This window comes from Moschus berezovskii, chromosome 1 (assembly GCF_049115385.1).
Source record: "Moschus berezovskii isolate FMDL1 chromosome 1, NW_MosBer_1.0, whole genome shotgun sequence".
Classification (NCBI taxonomy): Eukaryota; Metazoa; Chordata; class Mammalia; order Artiodactyla; family Moschidae; genus Moschus; species Moschus berezovskii.
Window position 1 is genome coordinate 150729437 of NC_142460.1, and position 15248 is coordinate 150744684.

Below are 15248 nucleotides of genomic sequence, written 5' to 3' on the forward strand. Positions count from 1 at the left end.
CCTTCTTTCAATTCTCTTGGGTACGTACTCAGAAGTGGAATTGCTGGATGATATAGTAGTTCTATGTCTAACTTTTGGAGGAGCCACCATACTATTTCCCATAGTGGCACCATTTTACATTTCCACCAATAGTGCACAGTTCAGTTCAGCTCAGTTCAGTCGCTCAGTCTTGTCCGACTCTTTGCGACCCCATGAATCACAGCAGCCAGGCCTGCCTGTCCGTCACCAGCTCCCGGAGTTCACTCAAACTCATGTCCATCAAGATAGTGCACAAGGGTTCTCTACATCCAATTTCTCTACATCCTCATCAACACTTTATTTTCTGCTTTTTTGAATAGCAACCATCCTAGTTGACATGGGGTGGTATCTCATGGTGGTTTTGATTTGCATTTCTCTAATGATTGATGGTGTTGAAAATCTTTTCAAGTGCTTCTTGGTCATTTGTATATCTTCTTCGGAGAATGTCCATTCAAGTGCTTTGACCATTTTAAAATCAGGTTGCTTATTTTTTGTTGTTGAGTTATATGAATTCTTTATATATTCTGGATATTAACCCCTTATCAGACATGCTTTGCAATTATTTTCTCTCTTTTTACCCAGTTGACTGTGTCCTTTGAAGCACAGAAGTCTTTCATTGTTATGAGGTCCAATTCATTTAATGTGTGTTTGATGCTTGTGCTTTTAGTGTATATCTAAGAAATCACTGCCAAATCTAACATTATGAAGCTTTTCCTCTAGGCATTTTTCTAAGAATTTTAAACATATCTTTTTAAAATGTGTTGACTGACCGGCAGGTTAGGGAGGAATACCCAAAGGTCAATGAATGAGAGGAAAATGACCCAGAAAGGTATGCAGGGCACTGACACCAGCTTTCCCTTTGACAGCAGTAGATTTGAACTTTGATTTTAATGGATCATACAGTCCAGGGGACAAGATGAATAGTCCAACAGAAAATCCTGAATAGAGGTGTGGCTCAAACCATAAAGTGGATTGTAGTGCTATATGTCCTTAGGGTAACAAAGAACTAGCAATAAACCCAACTCTTCCCTTCCCCAAAGGAGCCTAGGGAAAATGGCCCATCTCAAACTGAGTACATGGAAAAAAATACATCCCCTGAGAACCCACAAAACGAGCCTTAGCACAGGTTTGCAACTTGAATTAACATCATCAGAATGGTTCAAAGAAACTTGAAAGTGAAAGTGTTAGTCACTCAGTAATGTCTGACTCTTTCCATCCCATGGACTGTAGCCTGTCAGGCGTCTCTGTCCATGGAATTCTCCAGGTTAGAATACTGGAGTGGGTCGTCATTCTTTCCTCCAGGGGATCTTCCCAACCCAGAGACTGAACCCAGGTCTCCTGCATTGCAGGCAGATTCTTTACCATCTGAGCTACCAGGGAAGCCCCAAAGAAACCTTAGATCAAGAACTTAATTTCGGGACTTCCCTGGCAGTATAGCGATTAAGACTGTATTTCCACTGCAGGGGACCTTGGTTGGGAAACTAAGATCCCAAATGCCATGTGGTACAGCCGGAAAAAAAAAAAAGAATTTAATTTAACAGCTCTGAGTGTGTGGCAGAAAAAACTGTAAATCTTCTCTGGAGAAGTGAAAGTGAAAGTCACTCAGTCGTGTCCGACTTTTTGCGACCACATGGACTTTACAGTCCATGGAATTCTCCAGGCCAGAATACTGGAGTGGGCAGCCTTTCCCTTCTCCAGGGGATTTTCCCAACCCAGGGATTGAACCCAGGTCTCCCGCATTGCAGGTGGATTCTTAACCTGCTGAGCCACAAGGGAAGACCAAGAAAGCTATCTGCAAATCAGAGCTCAAGGAATTGTCATAACTATTTTTGTCCCCACAAAATATGAATTTACAGTAAAAAAAAAGAAATCACAAAAACATACAAAGGAATGTCCTCATAAGTAAGAACCAGTAGAAGCAAGAGTCAGAAATGTCAGACTCCAAAATAATTCAGATTATTGAAATTATTAGACACAGATTATAAGTTTAAACATTCAGAGAAATAAAGGACTTTCAAAAAGGCTAGAAACTGGAAATATTAGTGCTTTTTGTGTTCTGTTTGAGTTTTTCTCCATCCCAGAATCATGATTCTGGTGTTGTCCTATATGATCTTCTAGAAACCTTATTGTTTTGCTTTAAATAATATATAATCCACCTGGAATTGATTCTGGGGTATGATGTGAAGTAGAAATAAAGCTTCTTTATCTCCCAAACTGTGTATTTTAGCTTATCTTTTTGTCCTCGGTGAAAGGAGTTACCTGAATTATCCGATTTGCCCTTGCCAGAAGTAAAGCCCTATATATAACTTATGACTCACTATAAAGGAAGTTCAATATAATAATATTTAATCTATAAGTGTGTATTCAGCAAAACCATCATTCAAGAATGAAGGCTATGTGTTATACGATAGCAGTCAAAATTAATAAACATGGAGAAATCTTGACAACATGATATGAGTAAAAGAGGAAGTCATAAAATCACACACAAAGTACAATTCACGTAGGTAAGTAAAAATATACAGGCATATGTAATAAAAGCATAAAAACATGCATGCGGTTGACACACATCAACTCTAAGTTAGTGTTACCTCCGGGAAGTAGATGGGGGAGAAGAAGAAAGATGGCACTTTAGCTCTTGTGTTTGTAAATATCTTCAATATCCATTCCTTAAAAAGTATACTACGTGACGGTGAGTACGTAGATGTCAGTTCTATTATTTTTCGCGCTTTTATATGTCTGAAATATTTCACTAAAAATACTTAAAAAAAAGAGTACTTTGGAGCATATCAGTCAACAACCAAATAAACTACAGCTGGAACACATGATATAATATGCTTACATTCAATTTTAAGGTTAAATGGAGAGCTATTTTTAAAATGCATGACTCACAAGTCTGGCGATCTCTGGGTTGCTCAGTTGAAAGCCCCAGATGCAGATCTCTCTCCCCAGCATGTAACACTCATCCTGAACAGTCATGAGCAAAGGTTCCAAGGAAATTGGTAGGATGCCTGGCAGGGAGTCATCAGGTCTTACCAGTGTAAACTAGAATGTTAAAAAAAAAACTACAGGTGGGCATCATAAACGGAGGTTCATGTATCCAAATATGTAGAGAAAGAATATCATCATTAGACAACATTAGAAGGACATTACTTATTAACTTTGGATCTAGTGCGCATTGGGGTGATAGTTCAACACAAACTTAGGGAGTTCCTACCTAAGCTTAATGAAAAGTACCACAAGGCAGAGATTTTTCAAGCAGGTTACTTCCAAAACTGGGTCAGGAAATCAATTTAGTGGGTTGTTACTTTTTCTTTATTTCTTTAATGAAACAGAAAAGAAGGGAAATTATCTGAGTATATACTGTGCAGTAAGGAATAACTGTCTCATGACACTTTTATTTTAGTGATGTTCAAAATCAAAATGGAGACCCAACCAAAGCAACCCACCCAACATAAACAGCTTTCATGATCATACTGATTCCAGTACTTATATACTGGGTCATAATGTTAATTATGTTTCTGATGGTGATTGTAATTAAAAGTATTTGGAAAACATTGCTGACATGGTTATAAATTTGAATAAGATTATGATTAAGTAGTGCTACTGCTACAACAGGAAAAAATGAATCAGGCCAGTGCAGGAGACACAGGAGACTTGGGTTCGATCCCTGGGTCAGGAAGATCCCCCGGAGGAGGGCATGGTAACCCATTTCAGTATTTCTGCCTGGAGAATACCATGGACAGAGGAACCTGGTGGGCTACGGTCCATGGAGTTGCAGAGTCGGACACTACTGAAGCGACTGAGCATGCGCAGGAGCGCAGGTCGGGAAGAGGAGAGAAGTGGAGTGAAAGCCTGAAGGATCATAGTGGGGGCGGGCAGCTGCCCTGAGAATGGGAGTTCAGAAAGAGAGAGAGGTTTAGACAGGAACTGTGGGAGGGTCTCTCTGTGGAGGGTGTAATGTAATCACTCTCCCAACCCCAGAAACATTCAGGGAAAATATGGGTGGAATGGATTTGTGTCAAAGTCTTAAGTAATGATATTTAAAGTACTCATCTCTATCTAATTATTTTGTTTAATTTGCTGTCTTGCTTAACACTCAGCATTTTATGAAATCAGTAGGTATGTGGTTATTAAAACACAGACTGTCTTTCTGGGCTGGTGATAGAGAAGTTGTGAAGCTGGACAGTCTTTGGGTGCCAAGCTCCCCCTTCTGGTCTCTCAGGCGTCCCTTCCTGAGCTGACCACTTATGCTGGCCTCTCTTCCTCCCTCCTGACATTCAACCACTACATTTAATCTCGGAAAAGATGTGACATCAGGTTTTTTTTTCCCCTGAAATCCAAATGATATGCTTTCTTACTTCAAGTGAGATGGGAGGGTATGCAGAGTGTGGGTATTTGCAGGTCTGGCCTGATGGCTTGGACGCATCAGATGTCAAGACAAAGAGACATTCTTTTGGAGGGTCAGGAGTGCCGGGAAAGGAGGTTCTGCAATGATGACAATAAGGGATGCTTTCAACCTGGACTCTCCAGACATAGAGTGGGAGGAGGGGCAGGCTGGCCATTCCAGAGGTGAAGCGGGGTGAGAACAGGCAGAGCTGCTCAAGGACGAAGGACAGGGATGGGCAGACTGGGAGAGAGAAGTGGCAAGGTAGGAGGAGTGCCGAGTAGACCTTGGTGCCAGAGTCAGGCTCTGGACGGCATACAGGCAGGAATGCAGAGCGGGCGACCCCACCAATTCTGGGCTTGAAGGGGTTGAGGACCCATGTTCCTTGGCTCCTTGAGAGGATACACTCACCTTCCTGAGAATCCTTTCATGGTTGATGCTGGCTTTCAAGTCCCTTTTGATGGCTGGACACATAGATGTCTGAGTCTGTACACAATGCTTCTCGTATGTTTTCAGGAACTTTTGAAGAGTGGAAACAATGGGCAGGGGTGCTCCTTTAGTTCTTCGTTTTCCTTGCTTTCCTCTTGGCATTGTTTCATAGCGCTAGATTCCACTTAGATTCTGAAAACTGTAACTTGCCCTGAAACCCAACACACAGATATCTTTTTATGGAGGAGATCACACTTTCTCCACTAAAAAATGAGCAAATATTGCTGCACACCTTCTCTGACAGTCATGAAGTACTTCACTAATCTTAAAATGAGAGTGGAGAATCAGAGCAGAAAATTTCAATTTGCAAGGACTATACTCATGGAACTGGATTCTTTCTTTTAGATTGTTTAAAATGGGGAAGTTCATGGAATTCAATTATAAAGGAACACAGTTAATATTAATAGTGGGCTCTAAATACTTCCAAGTTCATATTGATTTAAAAGTGGCATAATTTTCTTTCAGACATAATTCCTGCCAAGCAGTAATTATGTGGTTAAGAATGTGGGCCTTGGAAGGTAGCAGACTTGGATTTTAGTCTTATCTCCAATACTTGATTTACTGTGTGGCCTTAGAGAAATTATAAACTCTTCAAGCCTCCATTTTCCTCTCTGTAAAATGGATTATGGTTGTCATAAAGGTTAAATGAGATGAGTTTATAAAGCACTGCATAATGCCTGGCATGTAGTGATAAGGAAACTTTTTAATTATTATTGATGTTATTATTATTACTGATGTTACTTTTATTCTGCTGGATGCAAGAATCAGTTCTAATTTTTGTCAGTGGGATTGCTAGATCATATAGAACTTTTAGTTTTTTAAGGAACCTCAAAATGATAGGCTACTGAATGAGGAATTCCCCAGGTCGGTAGGTGCCCAGTATGCTACTGGAGATCAGTGGAGAAATAACTCTAGAAGGAATAAAGGGATGGAGCAAAAGCAAAACCAATACCCAGTTGTGGATGTGACCGGTGATAGAAGCAAGGTCCGGTGCTGTAAAGAGCAATATTGCATAGGAACCTGGAATGTTAGGTTCATGAATCAAGGCAAATTGGAAGTGGTCAAACAGGAGATGGCAAGAGGAAACGTAGACATTCTAGGAATCAGTGAATTAAAATGGACTGGAATGGGTGAATTTAACTCAGAGAAGGCAATGGCAAGCCACTCCAGTACTCTTGCCTAGAAAATCCCATGGATGGAGCAGCCTGGTAGGCTGCAGTCCATGGGGTTGCTAGGGGTCGGACATGATTGAATGACTTCACTTTCACTTTTCACTTTCACACATTGGAGAAGGAAATGGCAACCCACTCCGGTGTTCTTGCCTGGAGAATCCCAGGGATGGGGAAGCCTGGTGGGCTTCCTTCTATGGGGTCACACAGAGTCGGACACGACTGAAGTGACTTAGCAGCAGCAGCAGCAGCAGACCATTATATCTACTACTGTGGGCAGGAATCCTTTAGAAGAAATGCAGTAGCCATCATGGTCAACAAAAGAGTCCGAAATGCAGTACTTGGATGCAATCTTAAAAACGACAGAATGATTTCTGTTCGTTTCCAAGGCAAACCATTCAATATTACAGTAATACAGGCCTATACCCCAACCAGTAATGCTGAAGAAGCTGAAGTTGAACGGTTCTATGAAGACCTACAAGACCTTTTAGAACTAACACCCAGAAAAGATGTCCTTTTCATTATAGGGGACTGGAATGCAAAAGTAGGAAGTCAAGAAACACTTGGAGTAACAGGCAAATTTGGCCTTGGAGCACAGAATGAAGCAGTGTAAAGGCTAATAGAGTTTTGCCAAGAGAACGCACTGGTCATAGCAAACACCCTCTTCCAACAACACAAGAGAAGACTCTACACATGGACATCACCAGATGGTCAACACCGAAATCAGATTGATTATATTCTTTGCAGCCAAAGATGGAGAAGCTGTATACAGTTAGCAAAAACAAGACCAGGAGCTGACTGTGGCTCAGATCATGAACTCCTTATTGCCAAATTCAGACTGAAATTGAAGAAAGTAGGGAAAACCACCAGACCATTCAGATATGACCTAAATCAAATCCCTTATGATTATACAGTGGAAGTGAGAAATAGATTTAAGGGACTAGATCTGATAGATAGAGTGCCTGATGAACTCTGGATGGAGGTTCGTGACATTGTACAGGAGACAGGGACCAAGACCATCCCCATGGAAAAGAAATGCAAAAAAGCAAAATGGCTGTCTGAGGAGGCCTTACAAATAGCTGTGAAAAGAAGAGAAGCAAAAAGCAAAGGAGAAAAGGAAAGATATAAACATCTGAATGCAGAGTTCCAAAGAATAGCAAGGAGAGATAAGAAAGCCTTCCTCAGCGATCAATGCAAAGAAATAGAGGAAAACAACAGAATAGGAAAAACAAGAGATCTCTTCAAAAAAATTAGAGATTCCAAGGGAACATTTCATGCAAAGATGGGCTCGATAAAGGACAGAAATGGTATGGACCTAACAGAAGCAGAAGATATTAAGAAGAGGTGGCAAGAATACACAGAAGAACTGTACAAAAAAGATCTTCACAACCAAGATAATCACAATGGTGTGATCACTGACCTAGAGCCAGACATCTTGGAATGTGAAGTCAAGTGGGTTTTAGAAAGCATCACTACGAACAAAGCTAGTGGAGGTGATGGAATTCCAGTTGAGCTATTTCAAATCCTGAAAGATGATGCTGTGAAAGTGCTGCACTCAATATGCCAGCAAATTTGGAAAACTCAGCAGTGGCCCCAGGACTGGAAAAGGTCAGTCTTCATTCCAATCCCAAAGAAAGGCAGTATCAAAGAATGCTCAAACTACCGCACAGTTGCACTCATCTCACACTCTAGTAAAGTCATGCTCAAAATTCTCCAAGCCAGGCTTCAGCAATATGTGAACCGTGAACTTCCAGATGTTCAAGCAGGTTTTAGAAAAGCCAGAGGCACCAGAGATCAAATTGCCAACATCCGCTGGATCATGGAGAAAGCAAGAGAGTTCCAGGAAAACATCTATTTCTGCTTCATTGACTATGCCAAAGCCTTTGACTGTGTGGATCACAATAAACTGTGGAACATTCTGAAAGAGATGGGAATACCAGACCACCTGACCTGCCTCTTGAGAAACCTGATGCAGGTCAGGAAGCAACAGTCAGAACTGGACATGGAACAACAGACTGGTTCCAAATAGGAAAAGGAGTGCGTCAAGGCTGTATATTGTCACCCTGCTTATTTAACTTATATGCAGAGTACATCATGAGGAACGCTGGGTTGGAACAAGCACAAGCTGGAGTCAAGACTGCCGGGAGAAATATCAATAACCTCAGATTGCAGATGACACTACCCTTATGGCAGAAAGTGAAGAGGAACTCAAAAGCCCCTTGATAAAAGTGAAAGAGGAGAGTGAAAAGGTTGGCTTGAAGCTCAACATTCAGAAAACAAAGATCATGGCATCTGGTCCCATCAATTCATGGGAAATAGATGGAAAAACAGTGGAAACAGTGTCAGACTTTATTTTTTTGGGCTCTAAAATCACTGCAGATGCTGATTGCAGCCATGAAATTAAAAGACGCTTACTCCTTGGAAGGAAAGTTATGACCAACCTATATAGCATATTTAAAAGCAGAGACATTACTTTGCCAACAAAGGTCCGTCTAGTCAAGGCTATGATTTTTCCTGTGGTCATGTATGGATGTGAGAGTTGGACTGTGAAGAAAGCTGATCGCCGAAGAATTGATGCCTTTGAACTGTGGTGTTGGAGAAGACTCTTGAGAGTCCCTTGGACTGCAAGGAGATCCAACCAGTCCATTCTAAAGGAGATCAATCCCGGGTGTTCATTGGAAGGACTGATGCTAAAGCTGAAACTGCAATACTTTGGCCACCTCGTGCAATGAGTTGACTCACTGGAAAAGACTCTGATGCTAGGAAAGGTTGGGGGCGGGAGGAGAAGGGGACGACAGAGAATGAGATGGCTGGATGGCATCACCAACTCCGGGAGTTGGTGATGGACAGGGAGGCCTGGCGTGCTGTGATTCATGGGGTCGTGGAGAGTCGGACACGACTGAGCGACTGAACTGAACTGAACTGATGCTGTTCTCCATAGTGGCTGCACTAAGTTACATTACCACCAACAGTGTAGGAGGGTTCCCTTTTCTCCACACCTTCTCTATCAGTTATTAATTTGTAACACAAATTTTTGTTTTATATATTTTTCTCTACTTCTGGGTCTCTATTTCTGTTTTGTAAATAAAAATGTTTACAACAATTTTTTCTAATTCCCCACACATAAATAGATGGTATTTGTTTTTCTCTTTCTGACTTACTTCACTTTGGATGACAGTCTCTAGGTCCATCCTTGCTAAGACCATTTTTGAGAGCATCTCGAGTGCTGCTTATCATCAGGCAATTGGCAAACACTGCATAGCACCATGGGAGACTGTGGGTGGGGAGGGGGCGGCCCAGGTTTTGAGTCAAGCAGAACAGGTTTGAATCCTGTTTCTGTCCATTATTAGCAGGGTGATCATGGGTAATCAACTTCACTTCCTTGAACCTCATTTTCTTCATCTGTAAACATGGTGGGAATATTTACTCTTTGACATTTGTGAGGATTATATGAGATAACAAATGGAAAGTTTTTCCATCAGTAAGATGGAGATGAAGGTGACAAAGTAGTGTTATGAGGAATAATGAGTTAGTACATGACAAATGCCGAGAACAGAACCTGACACATAGTAGATGCTAAGGAGCGAACTGGAGGCATGCTGAGTTTATGTGATTTGCCTAAGGGCAGACACTGGTAAGTGGTGTAGTTGGGATTCAAATTTAGACAATCTAGATCCACAGTCCCAATTTGTAACCACTCTAAGGTACCATTTGTTAGAAACTGCTATGAATTGAATGTTTGCACCTCCCCTCCCCACCAAATTCAAATATTGAGTCCCTGGAGTGATGATACGGGTCCTTTGGAAAGTAATTATGGTTAGATAAGGTCAGTCTTCATTCCAATCCCAAAGGAAGGCAATGCCAAAGAATGCTCAACTACCGCACAATTGCACTCATCTCACATGCTAGTAAAGTCATGCTCAAAATTCTCCAAGCCAGGCTTCAGCAATATGTGAACCGTGAACTTCCAGATGTTCAAGCAGGTTTTAGAAAAGGCAGAGGAACCAGAGATCAAATTGCCAACATCCGCTGGATCATGGAGAAAGCAAGAGAGTTCCAGAAAAACATCTATTTCTGCTTCATTGACTATGCCAAAGCCTTTGACTGTGTGGATCACAATAAACTGTGGAACATTCTGAAAGAGATGGGAATCCCAGACCACCTGACCTGCCTCTTGAGAAACCTGTATGCAGGTCAGGAAGCAACAGTTAGAACTGGACATGGGACAACAGACTAGTTCCAAATAGGAAAAGGAGTACATCAAGGTTGTACATTGTCACCCTGCTTATTTAACTTATATGCAGAGTACATCATGAGGAACGCTGGGTTGGAAGAAGAACAAGCTGGAATCAAGATTGCCGAGGAAGAAATATCAATAACCTCAGATATGCAGATGACACCACCCTTATGGCAGAAAGTGAAGAGGAACTCAAAAGCCTCTTGATGAAAGTGAAAGAGGAGAGTGAAAACGTTGGCTTGAAGCTCAACATTCAGAAAACGAAGATCATGGCATCTGGTCCCATCACTTCACAGGAAATAGATGGGGAAACAGTGGAAACAGTGTCAGACTTTATTTTTTTGGGCTCCAAAATCACTGCGGATGCTGTTTGCAGCCATGAAATTAAAAGACGCTTACTCCCTGGAAGGAAAGTTATGACCAACCTAGATAGCATATTAAAAAGCAGAGACAATACTTTGCCAACAAAGGTCCGTCTAGTCAAGGCTATGATTTTTCCCGTGGTCATGTATGGATGTGAGAGTTGGACTGTGAAGAAAGATGATCACTGAAGAATTGATGCTTTTGAACTGTGGTGCTGGAGAAGACTCTTGAGAGTCCCTTGGACTGCAAGAAGATCCAACCAGTCCATTCTAAAGGAGATCAATCCTGGGTGTTCATTGGAAGGACTGATGCTAAAGCTGAAGCTCCAATACTTTGGCCACCTCATGCGATGAGTTGACTCACTGGAAAAGACTCTGATGCTGGGAGGGATTGGGGGAAGGAGAAGAAGGGGATGACAGAGAATGAGATGGCTGGATGGCATCACTGACTCGATGGACATGAGTTTGAGTGAACTCCGGGAGTTGGTGATGGACAGGGAGGCCTGGCGTGCTGCGATTCATGGGGTCGCAAGAGTTGGACAGGACTGAGCGACTGAACTGAACTGAACTGAAGGTCATGACAGTGGGACCCTAATGATGGGATTAAGAAGAGACACCAGAGCTCACCTCCAACCCATCCACCCCCAAGCTGTTGAATCAGCCATCACCTACAAACCAAGGGGGGCTGCCCTGGTGGCTCAGATAGTTAAGAATCTTCCTGCAGTTCTGAAGACCTGGGTTCGATCCCTCAGTTGGGAAGATCCCCTGGAGAAGGGAATGGCTATTCACTCCAGTATTCTTGCCTAGAGAATTCCATGGACAGAGGAGCCTTGTGACCATGGGGTCACAAAGAGTCAGACACAATTGAGCAACTAAAACTCTCTTTCCCTTACAACCAAGAGAAAAGGCTTAAAAATGAAATCTATCTTACTAGTATTTTCACTTTGGATTTCCCAGCCTCTAGAACTGTGAAAAGCAGATTTCTATTGTTGCTGGTATTCTATTATGGCAGCCCAAGATGACTAAGCTGGTACTATACAATATTGTTTGTCCAGTTGCCAAGTCATGTCTGACTCTTTGCGACCCCATGGACTGCAGCACACCAGGCTTGCCTGGCCCTTACCATTTCCAGAGTTTGGCCAAGTTCATGTCCATTTAATTGATGATGCCATCCAACCATCTCATCCTCTGTCACCCTCTTCTCTTTCTGTCTTCAATCTTTCTCAGCATCAGGGTTTTTTCTAATGAGTCCACTCTTTGCATCAGGTGGCCAAAGTATTGGAGCTTCAGCTTCAGCATCAGTCTTTCCAATGAGTATTCAGAATCGATTTCCTTTAAGATTGACTGTGTGGCAATCCACTCCAGTACTCTTGCCTGGAAAATCCCATGGACTGGTAGGCTGCAGTCCATGGGGTCGCTACGAGTCGGACGTGACTAAGCGACTTCACTTTCACGCATTGGAGAAAGAAATGGCAACCCATTCCAGTGTTTTTACCTGGAGAATCACAGGGATAGGGGAGCCTGGTGGGCTGCAATCTATGGGGTCGCACAGAGTCCGACACGACTGAAGCAACTCAGCAGCAGCAGTAAGATTGACTGGTTTGATCTGCCTGATGGCCAAGGGACTCTCAAAAGTCTTCTCTGGCACCACAGTTTGAAAGCATCAATTCTTCGGCATTCAGCCGTCTTTATGGTCCAACTCTCACATCTGTACATGACTAACCTTGACTATTCGGATTTTGTTGGCAAAGTAATGTCTGCTTTTTAACACACTGTCTAGGTTTGTTATAGCTTTCCTGCCAAGAAGCAATCATCTTCTAATTTCATGGCTGTGGTCACCATCTGCGGTGATTTCAGAGCCTAAGATGAGGAAATCTGTCACTGCTTCTACCTTTTCCCCTTCTATTTGTCATGAAGTGATGAGACTGGGTGCCATGATCTTAGTTTTTTTTTAATATCAAGTTTTAAGCTGATTTTTTCACTCTACTCTTTCACCCTCATCAAGAGGCTCTTTAGTTTCTCTTCTGCTATTAGAGTGGTTTCATCTCTTACCTAAGGTTGTATTTATTTCTCTAGGCAATCTTGATTCAAGCTTGTAACTAGGGGAGGGAATGGCAAACCACTCCAGTATACTTATCATGAGAACCCCACTATACAGTATTACTGTTCACAATATCAAGTATTTCTCATGAGCCTCTTCTGGGTATATACACATATATCTATAAATATTCTACTTCAGTTCAGTTCAGTCGCTCAGTTGTGTCTGACTCTTTGCGACCCCATGAATTGCAGCACTCCAGGCCTCCCTGTCCATCACCAACTCCCGGAGTTTACCCAAACCCATGTCCATCAAGTTGGTGATGCCATCCAGCCATCTCACCCTCTGTCGTCCCTTTCTCCTCCTGCCCCCAATCCCTCCCAGCATCAGGGTCTTCTCCAATGAGTCAACTCTTCGCATGAGGTGGCCAAAGTATTGGAATTTCAGCCTCAGCATCAGTCCTTCCAATGAACAGCCAGGACTGATCTCCTTTGGGATGGACTGGTTGGATCTCCTTGCAGTCCGAGGGACTCTCAAGAGTCTTCTCCAGCACCACAGTTCAAAAGCATCAATTCTTTGGCGATCAGCTTTCTTCACAGTCCAACTCTCACATCTATACATGACCACTGGAAAAACCATAGCCTTGACTAGACAGACCTTTGTTGGCAAAGTAATATCTCTGCTTTTTAATATGCTATCTAGGTTGTTCATAACATTCCTTCCAAGGAGTAAGCGTTTTTTAATTTCATGGCTGCAATCACCATCAGCAGTGATTTTGGAGCCCAAAAAATAAAATCTGACACTGTTTTCACTGTTTCCCCATCTATTTCCTGTGAAGTGATGGGACCAGATGCCATGATCTTAGTTTTCTGAATGTTGAGCTTTAAGCCAACTTTTCCACTCTATTTAGACCCTATTAAATCTTGAGTTTTTCACTTACTATTTTAGCATGAGTATTTCCTTCTGTCATTTCTATAAGTGTGTGGCTTAGGTTAGCAACTACCTAGGTGATTGACTGGTAAGTTAATGAATATTTTTTGGAGGTTTCCGGAATGGATACCCCATGGATACTAGATTTTCTTACCTTGTCTGGTTGTGATTCTCTTGGAAATGGAAGGCGGGGATGGGGGTGTGAGAGTAGGGGCCTGAGGGTCCTGCTGTCTGGAGAAGCGGTGAGGGGAGAAGAGCCCTGAGTTCTGAGTGCCCTGCCCGCCCAGTCTAACAGCGGCTGGTTCCCAGACGGGCGACTACATGGGAAGCCTGGAGGGGCTGCCTTTTGCTGCCTTCTTCAAAACCCCTGATGCATACAACAGTTTCGAAAGATCCCGGAAAGAATTCCCACTACCCACCGATGCCGGAAATCCCTGCCCTGGGGATGTCTGTGTGGGAAGGCCTGTGTCCCTGGGGCAGGGGAGGCGCAAACCAAGCACGACCTCCGGAGAGCCCAGGTCCCAGCGTGTCTGGAGCACCTAATCACGGTTCGGAGTGCCGGAGCAACCTCGCCCTCGCCCCGCACGCTCCTGGCCCCCGGCCCGCGCCCCGCACTCACTCAGGCGCCGGGTGCCTGCCTCCCTCCACCGCCGCCGGGTGGCTTCCCGCGTCCCGGGCGCATCCATGGAGACGGCTGCCAGGGGGCGGTAGATGCTGGGCGCGGAGGCCCGAGGAAGTCGGTGACCCGCGGGGCCAGAGGAGAGGAGGCACAGCAGGAGGAGGGCAAGAGGAGCAGCAGGAAATTGCGTTCCAGGGTTCGCGGGGGCTCTGCCCGGGACCGGGAGAACTCCAGGTGCCCTTGCTGCGGATCTGGGTCCTCGCAGCTGATGGCGCTGCAAGGGACGAGATCTAGGAGGGGACAGAGCTGGGGACCCGTGTCCCCGGTTATCAGTGGGGCACTGGGGGCGAGGAGCAGAGGTCTCCAAAGAGTAGATGCCTCGGCCTGTTTCCCGCCCACGCGATGTCAGCTGTGGACCGCACCGGAGCCCCTAACTGGGTTTTTCAAAGAAACTGAGTTATAAATGGTGGTTACAGCCCACAGCAATAAGCAGAAACCAAGGTGAGAGGACTCGCCTGCGCACTAGAAGTTTCCTTTTGCGACTTTTTGTCTCCTCACCCCCAAGAGGAAAGGGGCCTCACAGGGGCTGGGCCTGGGAGTTTTTCTGGGGAAAATGGAGGACAGAGGTGCAAAGCAGCTGGAGCTTTGGGAAAAAGTGGTTGGGGGAGGAAAAGGGATTTTTTTTTTTTTTTACTATTTTTTTCTTTTTGGTCGTGCTGTATGACTTGCGATATCCTCCCCTACCAGGGATTGATCTCATGCTTTCTGCAGTAGAAGCATGGAATCCTAACCACTGGACTGCCAGGAAAGTCCCTGAAAAGAGATTTTTAAATCTTGCTGTGGGCAGTGGCTTTGGGGCTTACAAATTTAAGGCCCCCAAAGATATCTATGCCCCAATCCTGGAAACCTATGAATATGGCACCTTACATGGCAAAAGGGACTTTGTAGATGTGATTAAAGTTATAGACCTTGCGATGGGACTGCTATCCTTGATTCCCTGGG

At 43.8% G+C, this 15248-nt stretch overlaps 1 protein-coding gene across 1 annotated transcript in view; it reads right to left on the reverse strand.

Annotated features, from left to right (window-relative positions):
- Positions 1-14303, reverse strand: part of LOC129551263 (uncharacterized) — a 66217-nt gene extending 51914 nt beyond the window's left edge. The window contains exons 1-3 of the mRNA XM_088834284.1: positions 14247-14303; positions 4814-5042; positions 2908-3060 (exon numbers count right to left, since the gene is read on the reverse strand). Coding sequence (XP_088690410.1) covers positions 2908-3060; positions 4814-4993 — 333 coding nt within the window. The 5' untranslated portion in view covers positions 4994-5042; positions 14247-14303. The remainder of the gene's footprint in view (positions 1-2907; positions 3061-4813; positions 5043-14246) is intronic.
- Positions 14304-15248: the final 945 nt, after the last annotated feature.